Below are 19,855 nucleotides of genomic sequence, written 5' to 3'. Positions count from 1 at the left end.
GTCTCACATGATTAAACGTAAAATTGGCGTCGTGATATATATGAGCGAATACCGAATACCCTAAAGGCTGGTGTTTGGTCTAATAATAATTAGGGGGTGGCCACCACAAATACCAACTGGGTTTGTTGGGACTTTTCACACCAAAAACTGAAAACAGGAAAGAGACACGGCATAAAAACAAACAAGGAAAGTTAAGTACATGCATGCCTTGGTCAGTGTACGTGTCATTTCTCCATAAGCTGCGCTGCAGATGCAAACGTGTTTGACCTGTCCTTTTGAGGGCTACGTTCTAACTCCCAATCGTAGTAAGAGAGAGCCAAGATCCCCATCAATAGAATTATCGAAATGTAAAATTATTTGACAAGGAAGTTATTAGTGATGTCTTATAATCAATTATGATTGGATAAAAGGCGATGATACTAAAAAAATGAATAATTGATCCATAAAATATCATTTTTAAAATTATTTCTCAAAATATAAATATCAAGGGGTATAGCTTACTTTGATATAAAATATGTCAACAAACTATTAATTTTATATGATTTATGAAATTCAAATTAATGAACTTTTTTAATTTAAAAATATGGAAATTTTTATATTAACAATTGGATAATTTGGAATGTACTAATTTAAACAATGGTATTCAAGAAAAATAAAAATATAATATGTTTGATATAAGAAAATAAACATGATAAATGGAGGAGAGTTGATAAACAAAAGTCATTGTTAATGAGAGCGATGAGTCAAATTTAATATAAGTGTTAATGTAATAAAGAAAAAAAAACAATTTTTTAAAATTATTTATTGGCATAAAATTATATGTTTTTCTTTGCAACAATGTCATTAATTTTAGGGGATCTTTAAGATTCAATTTTGTTCATTCAAGCTAGATTGTCTTCAGCATTTAAGCCAACCTCAAGTCTATCATAGGTCAAACTTAAATTCTAAGTTCTAAGTGCATGTTTGGATTGAAGCTGAAAATATTATGTATACGTTTCAATATAAATTTAATGAATAAATAAAAACAAAAGCAAAGATCATGAATCATGATTCTTTCACAAAAATCATTTTTGCCTTAAAAATACTTTTTCACTTGATTTTTAAACATGCATTAAGTTGAGTACTCAATTCTTAGGTTGACTTCAAGTCCATCACAAATTAAGCTTTAATATTAGGCCGAGTACTTAATTGTTAGGTCGACCTTTAGTCCATCACAAGTGAAGCTTAGACTCTAGGATAATGACCTTGGGTTGACCTATTTTAATTTGAATCATAGTTTATATTTTTTACTTTTTATTTCTATTTTATCTGTACGATTAAATGCAACAATAAAGATATACAACTCTTTTTTTTTTGTTAATGAAATAGATAAATACAACATTCTTAACGCGTATATTTGTTAACAAAATTGACATTACTCACTATAAGTTATTAAATTTTTAAAAAAAAATTGGCAAGTGGAGTTACTACTCATGAGATTATCAAAAATTTTAAAATATATAAATAAAAAAATTACAAGACACTAATAAGTAATTAGTTTAGTTTTAGAGGATATACATTTATTTTTAAAATAAAATTTTTAATTCCAACGTTATATATGATAAAAAAAACTCTTATTAGAAGAATTAAATATACGGAACTGTATTTAGCTGGTATAAAATTACTTCCAAAATGCATTAAAAAAATTACTTCCAAAAAAATACTTATAACCTAAAAAAATAAAAGATATAAGATTAATTGAGTGGTTTAAAAAGAAAAAATGAAAAAAAATTATGGATTTAATTTTTTATGCTAATAAAAAACTAACTATTAATATTTGTCAATAAAAATTATTTAAATATATTTTTAACTTTTGATTCCTATAAGTATATCTTTATAATTTTAATCCACGTAAGTTTATGTTTTTTAATTTTAATTTATATAAGATATTTTATTTATTTTTAGTCGATGTAAGTTTATATTTTTTTAATTTTAATCCATATAAATGTAAATTTATGAGAATTATAAATGAAAAAAATAAAAATTTTATAATAATTAAAATTAAAAAAACACAAATTTAAAAAGAGTAAAAATTAATAAAAATATCTGCCGAAACTAAAATTGGAAAAATGATAATTCCAAGAAGTTAAAATTAAAAAAAATAAAGTTGCAGGGAAAATATTAAAAAAAAACGTTAACTTACCGAAAGAAAACATATTTAAATTAGAAAAAAACACATAAATATACAAGATATTACTGCCATTTATCTTTTATAAGATACTTACTACGGTCTCTGCCGACAGGTTGCAGGAAGAAATATCTTGGAGAATGAGTCATATTCAGAATCACATGTGGCCTTTGCAGTATTAAAATGGAAATAGTTAAGAATCTCAACCTTCAGATTTGGATCTATCTAATCAAAGTGGTTGCATATTCACATGAATCCGGATAAGTTAAGAACGTGTCACGTACGGTACACAATACACATTTGTTAGGATGAGGAATTCACTTGTTTGGTTATTGGAGGAGTTTATAGACATTTTATGGACTGAATAATATGTTTTGTTATTTCTGTAAAAAATGCTTTGTTATTGGAAAAAAAATAGCTCAGAAACTTAATTAAAAACTGTTAAATAATCCTTAATTAATCTTCTTTAAATATTCTAAACTAGTTTCCGAAACACATATAAAAAACATTACAGTATTTTTTTAATGATTCGGTAGTGTCTTTGACTCTTGATTAACTTGGCCCTACCTCAATTAATTATTTTCTTAATTTAATTAAAAGAAGGTCTTCCACTAAAATTATACAAATCCCTAAGATATTTAATTTGTACATGAGCTTGACCTTAAATATAAGACGTAATACATTTGGTTTTGTTAATTTATGATAATGAGTTAAGGGATTAGGAGTCAATCTTGAACAAAAGAAACTAAAATTTTAGAACTTATCCGGGGATCAAATAATATACAGTAATCGATTTCTGATCCCCTCCTCTCCCTCCCAATATTGAAATTATATCATCCATTTATAGGTGAAACAAAGATTAAGTCCACATTTATTTTAACGTTAGAGAACAAATTATTGCACTTTTTTAATAAATAACACAATTTCAATGTAAAATCATAACTAAAATTATTTTGGATACATACTCATTTCACTTACATCTAACGTTAACTTTGAAACAAATGTAACATATAAAGATGCGAAGAAAAAAAATGACTGATGTTGATGCCAAATCATAATTAGAAGTTAGCTAATAAGCCATCTTGTCCACACATGCATGAAAACAGCTCCGCAAGTAAACCAAACCCTTTGCTGTGTTGTCTTAATTCCATGTTTTCTCTCTCTGTTCCAATACTCTGCCTTGGACTTATGGAGTGAGGGGGAGCAATGGTGCCATTCATAAATAATGAATTTAGCTCAGCCAATGCAAGCTCATCATGAGGGTCGTAAATGGATAGGCTTTGCTTCCTTCTATTTTCACTAGCAGCTCTTCTTTCCACAGCAAGAAATTGACCAAGAGATGGTGGATTATATTTTTGGCTCTCAGCTTCAGTAATTTTACTCCTTGAGCCCAAACAGAATAACCATGAGCTGAAATTGAACATTTTCTTTTTACTCTTTAATAGTTCTGTCTTAGTTCCTCTTAGTGATCTTCTAGACAGCTCTACAATGCTAGAGATACCCATAAGGCTCCCAAGTGTGGTACTTTGGTCCGGAAAAAAAGACCCCGTTGACTGAATCAAACAAACATATACTTTTAGTCCATAAGACATTTTCATATATATGTACCATGCTTCGCTTATATTCTCTTTTTCTTTTATGTGTAGATTAAATTTATTATATAGAAATCAACAAAGATAATAAATTTTGTTGATTTTAATAAAATAGTCATGAAATTTTCTTTTTCATCTATTTTTCTTCTCATTTTATCATATAAATGTATGTATAAAATAATTAAATATTAAAAAACAAATAAGTGTATAATTGATAAAAGAGTAATTAGCATAATTTTGTTAAAGTTCAAATATGAGATAAAGTTCCACATAATATAAGAAATATAAGAATGAAAAATTTGAATGTCATATATATAACTAAATACAAGACTTACAAATTTAAATTTCAAAATTTTAAATTATTATGTGATGTTAAATTTATTTATGTGATTATTTATGTCTATTGATGTAAATCTTTTCGAATTGTTGAACAAGATCATGAACTTTACAAATGAAGAGAGGGAGGGAGTATATATATTATAACTCACCCTTGACGTGATTGCTAAATTACAGTATATGAATTTCATAATCAATGTTGAACAGTACCACATGAAGTGAGAAGGGACGGATGCGCTTAATTAAAATAGCATTGATTCTTCATAATGCTCGCCAACAAACTACAATGTACTCACTAAGCTAGTGAGTATTCTATCTACAGATATAATGCATTTATGTTTGATTACATCTACATTCTAGATAGTACGTAAAAATTAAGAATGATCTCTGTTGGCTGTTGCTACTTTCGCAACAAAAAAATGCATAAATTACGCAAATGTTTAATCAAACGTGAAAGTATTTAATAGGAGATAAATTGAATGACCAACACACTTTAACTGAATTCAAGTGAGCACTGCATTCGAAATCAGATAATCAATGACTTCCAGCGGCAATTACACTTGCCGAGCCAGTAATTTGGTCATTGTTCTACGAAATGAAACAAATACATTGCTAGCTTTTTAACTTTAAGACGGGAACACTGTCATATAAGAAGGTGAGGAATTAAAGACAGAAAGTTGCAACATAAATGATATTTTTAAGACAGGAACACTATCATCAGGGGAAGTATAAATCATTTATAGTTTTTCCTCTCACAACTAAGTTCTTAATGGCTTGGAGTGTTGATTAAAAATATATACAGCAGTTCTGATAGTATTTTTATAGTTTGATGACAATTAATTTTCTCAAGATGCAGTTGATTGGCATCAAGTTCTATTCTCAGTCAGTCTTCAAATTAACTATCACTTAAGTTACACTTTCTCATTTCTGAGGGTTGCAACGTATAACAGTTAGGATATCCAAAACCCTTAACTTGGAGTAACTCAGTCTCGTACTCTTTCTAAAATAGAAGTGTCTCTAATTAGTTAATGTAGATGTTTTAATTTTTAGAAATATGATATCAGAAACTGTCCTACCTTTCCAAGGGCATAGCATAATAATATTATCGATTTTTTTATCGATGGAAGTAAAAATTAGTATGATAGGATTTATAATAATTCATACATGTTTTTCATATAATTAAACTAGACTTTTTTAATAATAATACTATTGAATGGTAACATAAAAAAATTATTTATAATATGTGTAAAAAAATTATATATAATTTGAATAGGTCTCTTAAAATTTGAATAGTTAATAGTGTAATATTTTTTCATAAAAAATGCTAATTAAATTAAATTAGTATAAATTATAAACTTTATTATAGTTTTTAAAAATTAAAATGATAATTTAAATAACATGAAACTCAAACTTAAACCGGAAACAACTTTAGTTTAAAGATAGAGAGAGAAAAAAAAGAAGAAGCTAAAGACAACTCGAGGAGTTAACTATTTAATTTAGTCGGTTTCTTTTTGTCTTGATTATTCTGTTTGAACGTTGTATCAGAGAATTGATCAAACACGATGAGTTAACTAAGTCAATTAAATACATATTTAACAAATTCTGTTAAAAAGGGAAATTTATTTATAAACTTAATCATAAAACTTATTAAAATAAAGTTACAAAAAACACATTTTAATATATTTATCTATAAAACTTGTTAAAATAAATTACAAAATTTAGTAAGAAAATTATAAACCATTTCTACACATTCGGATTCATATAAAATCTTTTAAATAGGAGTGGTTTGTATGAATACCATACCATGGTTAGAAGAAAAAAAATAGAAGTACTTCCCAATTTAAAGCCAATGTGAGGAATGACAGAATAAGTTCTTGAAATAAATTATGGTAATTAATTAATTCATCTAACTGAACTGAACTGATACGGAAAGTAGGCATATGTACGATTAATCATATATAGGTAAATTTAATTAAAGTAGAAGCATATTAAACTAAGAAGAAGATTGCTTACCAAAAAAAAAAAAACTTGCTCACCTAATGCAACCTAAAAGGGGATTTAATAGGAAAAATCAATTAGTAATTGCTTTGGATTTCAAAAGTAATTAAGTAGGAGAATAGAGCTCAGTACTTGTAACATCAACTAATAATTTCCTTCTATTAATTTAATTTTTCATAGCAAATCTATTTAAGCTTAATTTTAGAGAAAAAAGCAATAATTAGTATTTATTTTTTATTTTAAAATTAGTTTTTTTTTTCAAAATACGTTTGATCATATATACTTATACTAATTAGTAATTACAGGTGATATATATATATATATATATATATATATATATATAAGTCAATATAAACTTTTGAGGTATACTATAAACATACTTTCTTAAACTCTCTTTAATTAGTTAAAATTTATCAAAAACTACAAATTAAAAATAAAATCATTAAATATGATATGGATTCACAAATTTTGTCATGCTTAACAAGTTTCAACCAATAAAAAAATGTGTTTAAAAAGGAATATTAAAGAGTTCAATGCTTATGGACAACAAGTGTAAAATAATTTTACATCATCATTTAATCACAAATTATCATTTAAATTATTTTAAAAATCAATAAACTTATCATATATAATAAATTATGATTAAATGACTGTATAAAATTATTTACATTGTTAATGCATATCTTTTTTTTTTCTCCTTAAAAAATCATGAAATAGAGTACATGAAATTTATAATTATTTTAGTGAAATTTATTATAATATTTTTTTAAAAAAAATAATCAATTTTATAAAAAAAATTTCATGTAACAACAAAATATTAAATAAATACTTTTTAAGTTGTTTATTTACTATTGTCTTTGTAGTTGAAGAGTTATAGTACAAAATAAAGTAACTTTCCACCATTACATGTAACATATTACATAACCAACTTTTCTTATTGTTGAAATTATTTCCATTAGATGTAACTTGCAATGTTTTTCTTCTTAATGATAATTAGAAAAAACCGTATTAAAGTTAGCTTTGGTTTATTTATTAATTTAATAATAATACTATTAAGTATTAATTAGCAACTACCCTTGAGTAAAAAAAATAAAAACATGAAGTCCACATTGAAATATAAAAATTTAAACTTAATTCCGTACCTAATCCAATACACATACACACAACACTTTCATCCAATATTCTCTTCCTTTCTATTACGTCCTCCTGGTATCTTTTAATGTTTAATTAACTTTCTATTTTTCTCCCAAAACAATTGATGTTTTAAAATTTCAAATTCTAATTAATATTTTGTTAAAATATATTCTTATTTAATACCCATTATTAATAGTACAAGTATAAAAAATAATAATATATTAAATAAGGATATTTTAGTTCAAATATAATAACATTTTTTAGTTTGATTAAATATATCATAATTCATATTTAATAACCTTAAACATAACTAAAAAAATATTGAAAGGAGTAATACTTTATTATCTTTTTAAAAGATAAACAATCAAACTGAAAAAAATGATCAAATAAATTTTTCAAAAAATAAATGATTAAACTCTAAAAAAAAGATAAGGATAAATTAAATTTTTTAAAAAATTAAACTGAATAAAAAATCAAATAATTCGTTTATCATTTTTTTAGTGAAATAAAACACCAATTCTTCGATGTTAGCGGTGGACAGTTTAGGAATTCGAAGTTCCCCCCCCCCCAGCTCTAACTTCTAACGACCCTCTGATTACCCGAACAATCCCAGAAGCATGCAGGACAAGGACAAAAATGACAGCATATTCTATTCTAATCGAGTCAGCTAGTCACATGACCCTTACTGCAACGGGTACATGCTCATTCATTGGTACTAGCACTTATCGATTATATTGATATTTATTTTCCATTGTTATCCCAAAACAAAAATACACTTCTCTGCCTAAAAAATTCTTATTCTTCCCGTGTCACATTTACATGAAGGTTTTGGTTTAAGATCTAGACAGGAAATAGTGATTTTGGGGTTAGAAAATCAATAAAAAAATATGGAGTGAACAATAAAAAAAATTATTATAAATAATTTTATGTTCAATATTAACAAGTATATAGGATTGAACGGTTCCAAATCATGAGAGAGATTTTAAAAAATAGGTCTAACCATGTTTATTTTTGTTCTTAAAGGAAATGGAATGACGCATGAAATTATATGTAAATGTAGTATTCTTAGGATTCATTTAAATCATTTCTTCTTATAATGATAATGCATATAATCTTATTCCGATCTAGTTTATTACGAAATGAAATTGTAAAATGAAATTGATACCATTTTATTATAGATAACTTTCTTACTTTGGGGATACCATATCTATACATTCTTTGTTTTCAATTAGTAAGTATAAGAATTGAATAATTTCATTAAAAAAAAGAATTGAATTTTTAATATAGACATTATCATTAGCAATCAGATTCATTGATATTCCTAGTATAATAGATGTTCTGATGCTTACATTTACATTTGAGAGCATTGATATTATGATTTTTTGGGTCCGATTTGCTAGAATTATTTGATCTTAAAAGAAACCTATAATCTAACATGTGAAGGTGGGTGGGGTTGAAAACTGGGTGGCATTCAATTATGGGTATTTTAGAAAATAGATAAGGAAAAAAAAAAGGAATGGTATGCAATTAAAGATACAGTAAACCCTCCTATTAGTAAGCAGTTATTACAATTTTTAAAAACTATTAAAAGCTTAATTTCTGAAATTTATTTAATTATATGCAGTCAATTTTTAGAAGATTTTTTTTTTTACGTATTTGAGAGTTAGTTTACATTGTTCTAAATATTTTGATAATTTTAGATGATTAAATTAGTGGGGTCTCTTTAATTTAAGAAAATGCATTTATTTTCATTTAAAGATTACTTTTAAATATTGTACAAAAATGATCAAAACAGCAAAGTCCAATTTTAAATATTGTATCACAAATTATTATTATTTTGTTTACAATTGATTTATAATTCAACGTAGTTGTCAACATGACAAAATAATACTATTGATGATGATAAAAGAAAAAGCAAAAGAAAAAGTTACCATATGGTATAATTTTGGTTAATGTTTTACTGACCTCAGTGTCTAAATCTGATGAAGAATCTGTAGAAGAAGATGGAGAACGAGTGAGTAAGGTGTTGAATGATATTGACCCCGCATTGTCACTGTTTCTGACCAATTCAATCCTTGCATTCGCTGGCTGCAGTAAACCCAGAGGCCAACCCTCATCCTAACATCAAATCAATTGTAAGTTTAATAACACAAAAGGTTCATAGAAATTCACATATATAGCAGACATATATATAACAGAAGAAACTAAACACAAAGAAACAACCAAGTATTGATCAAATCAAATATACATACACATGCAGACCCACAACCTCAGAAATTATCACAGACCCACCACTGAAATCCCAGAGGAAACAACATGAATCCCTAGGAGGACTCGTGAGAAAATTCCAAAAAAACGAACATGCATGATGCAGTCAAAAGTACCTGTTGAGACATGTTTTGCATAGTTCTTGAATTTTTATAGCACAAGGCCACCTAAGATGTTAGATATGACTGCAGGAATCGTCCACTCCTTGTTGTTCTGTGCTATGCATAGAAACTGAGAATTATTGCCAAGAACTGTGAATAAAGAGACGCTGTTGGTAAAATCCAAGTCCAATTAGAGCAAGAATGGGGTCAAAGAGAGTGACATAACGAGTGAGAATGCTTTATCATTAATTTGCAATAGCCAATAGCCATGCTCATCAGCTTTTTCTATAGCTCTGTCGACAATAAAGAGAAACAGAATCATTGTGTCGTTACACTAACCGGTCATAATTAAGAAAAAACTACTAATTTCTTATGGATCTTATTAAATTATTTTTAGGACATGAATTAGGAAATTAAAAAAATATTTATTATATAAATTATAAAAAAACAATGAATAATATAATATTGTATTTCCCAATAAAAATATTTTTACTTTAAATTTCTTAATTTGTTTAACATTTGTCATATCGTAATGACTTTGATGTCCTCGATTCAGAAGTAGCAATTCAATATTTCTTCCTTTTTGGAGCAATTGCGGAGGCATTGTGCTGCTCCACGAAGGAGGTGGCGGCAGTAGAGCCTTCACTTTTAAGAGCAGTATTGCCATCACTTACGCATACGTATTTAAAACCCCACAAACGAGAAATCTAGTAATCTACATGCAAGCCTAGTTTCTCCAGATTTTATACTCATTTATCCAAGTGGTTCGCAACGGATTTATTTATTTAAAATTAAAGCGGAGAGAGGAAATAAGGATGTGATATCAGGTACTTAATGGAAAAGCAAGGGAAATACTGAATGTCAATTATTAATATGGGCACTCAATGTTGAAAGTGTTGTTAGTAATGCATTATGGCCAAAAGATCAAAAGCGTTAGGTGAGCAGGGATCCTATGAAAAGTGTTAAAAGGGATATATACAATTCTTTTCAGTTATGTTAAAAGACAATCACAAGCATCTAAGAAAATGCCCAGATTCACTTTCTAAAAAGCCCTGGCAGGTGTTTCACAATACAATACATTGTCTGCATGATTTTGGACAACATGCCATGCATACTCTGAATCACGACCCTTACGCAGAACATGATTTCTTTACTGCAGTCTAGGGTGTTTTTTAGTTTTTAATTTTTAAAAATTAATAAAAAAAACAGTTTTGAATTATATTAAATATTATATTATATTATACATTAATTTGATCCATTCAAATAATTATGATTTTATTAAAAAGGTAATTTGATTCATTTGTAATTATTTTGTTTACAATTGAAAAAGGTAATTTACATTATTACTAATTCAATTACTATTAATAAGGGTAACTTGCATTATAATTAACTAAGGGAAAAAACACTTTGTGTTTCTCTAAATTTTTTGAGAAATAAAAATAACATTGGATAGTTTTTAGGATGTAAGTGGGGGTGTGAGTTGGTTGAAGAGAATAGGGATAAAAAAAAATTGGAAAGTTGGTTTTAGGGATAAAATGAGAAAAGAAATATGTACACAAAAACATCATATTCCCTTTATTAATAATATAGATTCAATTTCAATTAAAAATAAAATTTATATAATAATTAATTTGATTAATATTTAAATGTAACCATTTTAAAATAATAATAAATATAAAATTGATTACACAACAAAAATAAGTATTCATTGTGTATTTCGGCTCGACTTTAACACACAACAAAATTTATTTCTATTATGTTATGGGAGTGTCTTTTAAAAAAATAGAGTAATGACACATAAATATTCTCTTGTTTTAAACATTCCACCAATATTTTTTATTTTTTTTTCTATTTCTACTAGGTGTAATGTAGCCTATTAGGTGTCTATGTAACATTTTCCAAAAATTTAATACAACAGAAAGAAATTTGTTTTTTTTAAGAAATTAACACAGACAAATTTGTATTGTGTTATGGGTGTGTCAAAGGTTAGGCGTATTTTTGTCAAATAATGTGTTTCTGAAGAAGAGGGGGGTTTAAAAAGCAATGAGGGGATGCCAATAGCAAAGCCCCTATGCTAGGCATTGCAAGTGTAACATCTAGCTGGGCTCCCATATAGTTGCTTAAATAAAAAAGGCACTCGCTATTTACACCCGCTTAAAACCCCTTTTTTCTCTTCTTCTGTAAACCTCTGTACACCCCATAGACCGCTCCCCCTCCCCCCCCCCTTTTCTCTTCCTCCGGTCTCATTTAGGGTCGTCCTCACCTCTCTTCTTTGGCACTTACTCTTTCCGAAAACGTGGTTCCATTCTTCCGTTGACGACGTTCCTTGGTTCTTCTCACTCGCAGGGACAGGTATGTGAGCAAACATAATTTTCCACCACCACAAACGTGAGTTTTCGTGAGTTTTCTTTCATCTGCATTCTGAAATTTAATACTTTCTTCCTTTGTGATGTCTAACATGGCATAGAAAGATAGGTGGTCATAAGTTGTGTGTTGGCTTTAGAATCATTCGTCTAACAATATACTAAGAGTGGTCATATGATTCAATTTTGAAATTACTTACACATCGCAGTGTTATTATTTTTTGAGGGATGTTGAGTATTTAACTATATAGGATGAGAATTTATTTTAAAAGTAATAATTAGGATGAACATGGGTAAAGCATAGGGAATTGGATGATGGAGAGACGAATTTTGATTGTTTTTTAAACAGAGGCAATTGTTTGTTGTTGTTGTAATACAATAATACGCGAGGATGTTTCTTAATAAAATGTTTAATCGAATGATAATGTAGCTCTTTGATGCTTTGCTCTGAAAACAATTTGGTACAATTTGGGTAACATGTTTGCTCTCGAATGGGGTTTAAAGGTGTGGGTGTTGACTTGCTATAGTTTAAAGCTGTTAATGTATTTTTGGTTTCATGTCTCACCTGTTAGTCTGTTACATTGTTGTCTCTGAAGTTCATCTGATGTTGCATATACTAAGTTGTAGTTTGTGTAGTGCTTTGGATCGTAATAAATGACTAGCAGTTTTAAAATGCAACATTTCTGGTATTTTGGAAAGACACTTCTGAAAAGCAAAATGGGTGTGCTTCTTTATTAAAAAAGTAATGGGTAATCGGAGGCAGAAAGGAGGGTTACTAGGGTACTTAGAAAAACAAGGAGTGTAAATAACAAGAGCCTAATCAAATCCCATATATCCAAGAGCCACAACTATATACCCAGTGCATTTGTTCAGGACCTAGCCCATCCAACTGTGTGTGTGTGTTTTTCTGCTTCCTGTTATTAGTATGCTAGCAGCTTCCTTTTAAGTAGAGTGGGCGTACATGTATTGAGTGCTAGATTTGGTGTGCTTTTGGCCTGTGTTTTGATGTTTTGAAGACAAAAAAAAACTGTAAAAAAGAAGTGAGGCGCGTGACCTATATATACTCCAAGGAGATTTGGTAGCCATGCAAAGCAATTCATATTGAAGCATGGGTCGTTGATATGCTACGGATGAGTTGTAAAGACAAAACACCAAAAAGAGAAAGGAATTGTAAACAATAATAAGACTCATGTGTTTTTGTTAATTTGAATGTTTGTCGTCAAATAAATAGCTAAAGTGTTGGGATTTGGTATGACTTGTGATCGATATTGGGAGAATATTTGAGAGTGACCCTCGTTTTAAAAATGAAACTTTCTCTAATAGTAGTGTTTTTTAGAAGGCTGAGATTCTTTCTCTCAAGTGAAGGAGCGATCGAGAATGGCAGAGAGAAAAGAAATGATAATTTTATTCCCTTTCATGCACAAGGCCACATAACTGATAACTCCTTTCGTGGCATTAGCCCTTGAGCTAGAACAAAGAAAAAAGTACACCATCGCAATAGTCAGCACCTCCCTAAACATAAAAAAGCTAAAGTCCTCTCTCCCACCAGACTCCTCCGTCGTCTTCTTCGAAATCCCTTTCACTCCCTCCGACCACAGATGGCATCGCCTACCATGAGACCGGCCTTCAAGCACCTCATCCAAACAAAACATCATCGTCCAACAGCAACAACTTTGCATCATAGCCGACATCTTCGGATGGACAGCCAGCGTGGCCAAGGAACTCGGTGTTTTTCACGTTATCTTCAGCAGCTACGGCTTGGCCTCTGGACGAACCTAGCCCACCGCCACGTTGACTCTGACCCCTTTCCCTTACCGGATTTTTCAGAAGCCCGTTTCATTTACGGTTACCCACTGGCATAGCAGAAACTAATGGCAACAATGACGGGTAGGGGTAATGGTTTCGGATTCAATCAAATTATAATTGAATCTATATCGAATTGATTTTTTCTGGTTCTAGTTCAAGAAAAAAAGGTATATTATTTTATAAAATCAATTCGATTAATTAAATTTTCACTTAAATATATATTTTTTTAATTTGAAAAAAATAGTTTGAAAATCATTCTTAAAACCAGTTTAAGACCGATTAAAAATCAATTTAATTTAGAACCAAATTTTTAAAATTAGGTTGATTTTGAATTAGTTTTCAATTGGTTTAATTATTTGAATATAAATTCGAACAAACTAAATCAATTTAAAACTATTTTATTTTGATTTTTTTAACGAATTAATTTTTGCACACCCCTAATGTGAGATCTCTCTTTATAAAAATGAATTTTGAGGTGTCTGCATTTTTCAGTGACTGTGGGTGGAACTCGGTACTGGAATCGTTGGATTAGGAGTCCCAATTTTGGGGTGGCCCATGGCAGCGGAGCAGTTTTATAACTACAAGCTGTTCGAGGGAGAGGATGCTAAAAGGACGAGCTATGAGCATATAGTGGCTAAAATTGAATTGTTCATGAACGTGACTGAGAAAGGAATCATGATGAGAAAGAAAGTTGGTAATATCAGAGATATGATAAAGGGATGCTGCAAAAGATGAAGATGGATTTAAGGATTTAAGGGGTCTCTCTTAGGGCCATGGATGAGTTCTTGTTTGTGATGGAGAAAAGAAACCATTGAAAGAGTATTGATTTGGAGTGAGGTGTGTGTATAGATTTGTTGAACATTTTAGGAGTTATGTCAAAATTAAGGATCTATCGCTACCATCTTACTCGTTCGAGCTGATCACCAAGTCGAATCATCGTACCAATTGTTGGGGAATTGGATGAGAGTAAATACCGGAGAGATTTATACCAATAAATCATGAGCAACTACATAAGGAAACTTGACACCACATTTTAACCAAAAATCTTAAGACTCAAGTGTACGGATCTCCTTCTTCTATTTTCAGTAACAAGCACCTATGACTGAGAAGAAGTATCTTGCACCTTCCTTCTCATCTCTTCATTAAGAGCACTAGTCTTTGTCATTTGCAAAGGAACAATACCATTGAGGACAATACTAATCATGGAAACCCAAAATGTCTCCCACGAATCAGGTAGAGTTATTAATAGAAACAATCCCAACACATATCATCAAGGTTGATACTTACGACTGACAATTGATCACAGTGTCCTTGAAATTCACTCAAGTGCTTAATAAATAGAGTTTCGTCCTTGTATTTCAATTCAACAAAGTTCTTCAACAGGTACAATTTGTCGCTCCCTGATTTAGAAGCATACAAGGACTCAAGAGTTTGCCACATACTTTCTGGATGTGTCTCATGAGAAATAAATCATTCGTATAAGTTATTATAACATTACTATAATTATCGCTTTGCATCACCAACCATATGCTGCTATGATGCAAAATGACTCCCAGGTTTCAAATTATTATTGCAATTAATTGGGACTCTTAATTTTTTAGAGGTCTCAACATGTTGCAATTTAAAAACCTTTATAAAGTGAGCATGCTAAGCTAAACCCCCAACATTTTTTAGAGGTTAAGTGTGTTTCCTTTCCCAAACATCTCAGATTGCCCATTAACTATTCTGAGAACACAAATTCAATCGAAGTACACCAGATTTCAACTAAACATACAAGAGTTGACCCAAAGAACAGAGAAGTTGAAGTAAATAAATACTGATATGTCAAACTATAATATGCAAGGATTCCGCTAGATAAAATATGGCCTTTGGCTTGCAAATGCTTATACAAAGACGTGTTGCTTCTAGCGTTTAAATACACCACTCATTGGTAGTCAATTTTCTTTTAACAATACTGCAATAGGTGATCAATTGTCGACTTAATTTGGTTTCATAACTTCCTCTTGGGTGCCATCACGCGGAAAATAGTTTGATAAAATATGTAAAAGCAATTAGGAGATCAGCCATCATACACAATGGAATGCACAATCTAAAGACAAAGAGGAGAAACTGAGACTTCGGTGTCACATTTGTGTGCAGAACTGTGCCAGCCTTTCCCAATATTTATTTTTGAACTGTGACACACGAACTATTCTACAGTAACGTCCACCCTGCGGCAAATTGACCCATTGGGGGTCTTTTTACAAACTATTTCCCGGAATGGGGTTGTTTGTAAACATTTTCCAATGGGGGGCTGTTTTGTACGTGAAAAATGTCACCATGCATGCATATCGCCAGCATGAATGGCGAGATGCAGGTGGGATGAGACTCGCCATTCCTTCTGGCGATTTAGGAGGGGACTCGCCATTCCTTCTGGCGATTTGGCATGTCTATGTCGTCATTAAGTCTGGCGATTTGACTTTGACGTGAAGAAGACGCAGACTTGTGTGCAGAAGAGATATGTAATGCGATTTTTTTTTAAGAAAGAAATACGCTTAAAAAGATGTCATTTTATTTAATTGTTATAAAAAAGGAAACATTAAAAATATGCTTTTTTAAGAAGGAAATACGCTAAAAAAACGTTATTTGATTTAATTGCTATAAAAAAGGAAACATTGGAAATACGCTTTTTTTAAGGAGAAAATACGCTTAAAAAAAGCGTCATTTTATTTAATTGCTATAAAATAGGAAACATTGGAAATATATTTTTTTAAGAAGGAAATATGCTTAAAAAATGTCATTTTATTTAATTGCTATAAAAAAGGAAACATTAGAAATATTTTTTTAAGAAGGAAATATGCTTAAAAAAAGCATCATTTTATTTAATTACTATAAAAAAGGAAACATTAGAAATTTTCCTTCTTAAAAAAATCGTATTTCCTTTTTAAAAAAACATCATTTTATTTAAGCATATTTCCTTCTTAAAAAAATCGTATTTCTAATGTTTCTTTTTTATAGTAATTAAATAAAATGATGCTTTTTTTAAGCATATTTCCTTCTTAAAAAAAAGTATTTCCAATATTTCCTTTTTTATAGCAATTAAATAAAATGACATTTTTTAAGCGTATTTCCTTCTTAAAAAAAATATATTTCCAATGTTTCCTTTTTTTATAGCAATTAAATAAAATGATGCTTTTTTTAAGCGTATTTCCTCCTTAAAAAAAACATATTTCTAATGTTTCCTTTTTTATAGTAATTAAATCAAATAACATTTTTTTAGCGTATTTCCTTCTTAAAAAAAGCATATTTTTAATGTTTCCTTTTTTATAACAATTAAATAAAATGACATTTTTTTAAGCGTATTTCTTTCTTAAAAAAAAATCGCATTATATATCTCTTCTGCACAGAAGTCTACATCTTCTTTACGTCAAAGCCAAATCGCTAGACCTAATGGCGACATAGACATGCCAAATCGCCAGAAGGAATGGCGAGTCCCCTCCTAAATCGCCAGAAGGAATGACGAGTCCCCTCCCACCTGCATCTCGCCATTCATGATGGCGATATGCATGTATGATGCCATTTTCCACGTATAAAACAGCTCCCCATTGAAAAATGTTTACAAACAACCTCATTCCGGGAAATAGTTTGTAAAAAGACCCCCGATGGGTCAATTTGGCCCACCCTGCCTCCACCTGTCTTTGTTATTTACTTTTTCTTTTATTAAAATTATTAAATAATAAAATAATATTTTTTTATTTCATGTCACGGGTGGCGGGGACAGGAACTATTTGGTGGTTTGTCTAATATTTTTGTTTATTTTTAATTTTGCTGTGGAGTACTTGGGCTGATGGGCAAGTTTATTCTAGGGCTCAAGGGTCGTTTTCTATAACTTTGTGGTGAACGCCTTGGGCTTGAAACTAGCCCATTACTGTACATTTACTGCAAACTTTTCTTTGTTTCTTGTCTTGGCCTCTAACAACTCGTTGTTTTAATCAACCACACCTCCAAGTATTGATGCATGATCTCCCTATACCATATATAGGAGGTTTACGGAATTTACACTTTACAAACTTTTGGATTTTTTTTTAATCAACAGGGGCTAAAGGCCCCTGTATTTTTGGAATATTTAGACTTCATGGGAGTATAAGTTTTATTAAAAAAATGTTAAATACTTTTAGATATGACAACTAGCCAATAGAAAAATCTTTTGTACAGGAACACTTTTTTAATCCGTTAAGAGATATTTTTTTACAAGTAAAATTCCCGTTTACAAAAGTTTGTTACAAGTGATCACTGTTAACATTGCATAATAAGCTGCTACATAATTAAGGGAATGAATTAGTTATTTTCAAATAAGTTGTTCAGTTAATTTAAGTTGTCTGTCACATTTTGGGTGTAAAACAAAGTAATGTAGTTAATTGAGGGAATGAATGAATTATTTTCAAATAGATAACCAAGGAAAAAAGTATTTAGAATTAGGTTGTGAACTTTTTTTTTTCTTTAAAAGTTACTCTCTAGTTAAAGTTAAAATAAAGAGTGTTAAAATTAAGGTAAGTTAAATTTGTTTGATATTTGTTGATGTTTTTTTTTTTTTACCTTAGCTACTTTTAGCTAAAGTTGTTTGTTAAATATTTTTACTAAAATTTTGGTTTTATTTAAAATTATATTTTTTAATATATTTACAATGATATAAAGATTGATAAAACCAGTTTAAGATATACAAATCATGATAATTTTGGGAAATTAATAGAAAATAAACACTTACTAAAGTAAGATAAATAGAAAATTACTTTTTATCAAAATAATATATTCACTATTTTTTAATTACTAGAGTAGTATATATATATATATATATATATATATATATATATATTAAAAGTCAACTTTTTGAAAGTCGACTTTGATTTTGTGAATGTGGATTTTAACAATTAAACATTACTGCCAAGTTTTTTTTAATTATTGTGAATGTGGAGTATATCATACCATACAGATATTTTTATAAAAAATTAATGTCTCTTATCGTGATTCTAATGTATCCTTATGATCCATTCAGCCAAAAAAAAATGTATCCTTATGATCGCATTTTAGATCAGAGAAAAATTAAACATACAAAGTTTCTCTTTGGAACAAGAATATGGTGCTGGGGCGCATGGGTTTGCGCACTAAAGTGGCAAAAACGAGGCACACCACAGAGACAGAGGGCTAGAGGGAATGTTTTGCTTTTCTTGGGAAGTTCAATGATTTGTGACCCTTAAACAAAGTCAATGGGATCCGATCCCACGAGAAATAGAAACACCAAATCTAGACCCGGCCTCGGACACTGTCACTCTCCACGTTCCTCCAAATCAATTTTAGAATCCCTAATAATACCATCCATCACTGCAGATTGCTATATTCTACTTTTTCTTCGTTTCCTTATCATTCAAATTAATTAAAATATCTATGGCATCTCTATTCCTCGTAGTACAATTTAATTATAACATAGCAAAAGAAAATTCTTAAATATAACGAGCATGAATTGAAATTCAATTAATGCTAGATAGATGGAGAACCTTTAAATAAATGCACTATCAGAGAGAGTTATAATATCTATCGAGAGTTACAAGTACATGACAGCACCAACACCTAAAATTAGCAAGGCAAAGAATAATATTGATGAGGAGGGCTCTAAGAGACCTAACTCACCCCTTGTACCACGTTTATGATGAGTCAGTCACTGTTTGACTCTCTTATTCTTGAGGCCACCGCCAAGAACATCAACAGCATGCGGCATAGGGAACAAAGATTCCAAATCTTTGGACAGATCAAGCACAATTCTTGGTCGACACTCTTTTCTTTTCGTGTCTGGCTTTGATTTTGTCTTCTTGGGTGCACCTGGGCACTCTAGGATCACCGGGATTTTGTGGTCCGAAGATGTTGGAGTCTTCAACCCGTCGTCATCGTTCTCTGATCCCACGCGCGAATACGGAATCTCTAGTTTCAAGTTTATAGGAGGACACACCGGTTTTGTTGTAACGATCATGTTGTTGCGTCGTTGCTTTTGCTCTTCTTGGTGATGATCGTCTTTATTATCTCCTTCTTCTTGGTCACGCTGTTGCACCGATAGTTGTT

The 19,855-nt window shown here is 29.9% G+C and overlaps 1 protein-coding gene and 1 pseudogene across 1 annotated transcript; one reads left to right on the top strand and one right to left on the bottom strand.

The window, feature by feature from the left end:
* Window positions 1–3,098: 3,098 nt before the first annotated feature.
* LOC114387685 (uncharacterized protein At3g17950-like) lies at window positions 3,099–9,861 on the bottom strand. The gene is made up of 3 exons (XM_028347892.1): window positions 9,612–9,861; window positions 9,193–9,345; window positions 3,099–3,720 (listed from the first exon to the last, which is right to left on the bottom strand). The coding sequence occupies exons 1-3, from the start codon at window positions 9,630–9,632 to the stop codon at window positions 3,226–3,228; spliced, it is 669 nt and encodes a 222-aa protein (XP_028203693.1). The 5' UTR covers window positions 9,633–9,861; the 3' UTR covers window positions 3,099–3,225.
* A 3,398-nt stretch (window positions 9,862–13,259) lies between these two features.
* LOC114386558 lies at window positions 13,260–13,847 on the top strand (annotated as a pseudogene).
* Window positions 13,848–19,855: the final 6,008 nt, after the last annotated feature.

Source organism: Glycine soja, chromosome 15 (assembly GCF_004193775.1).
Source record: "Glycine soja cultivar W05 chromosome 15, ASM419377v2, whole genome shotgun sequence".
Classification (NCBI taxonomy): Eukaryota; Viridiplantae; Streptophyta; class Magnoliopsida; order Fabales; family Fabaceae; genus Glycine; species Glycine soja.
This window is presented reverse-complemented; position numbering and strand designations above follow the sequence as displayed.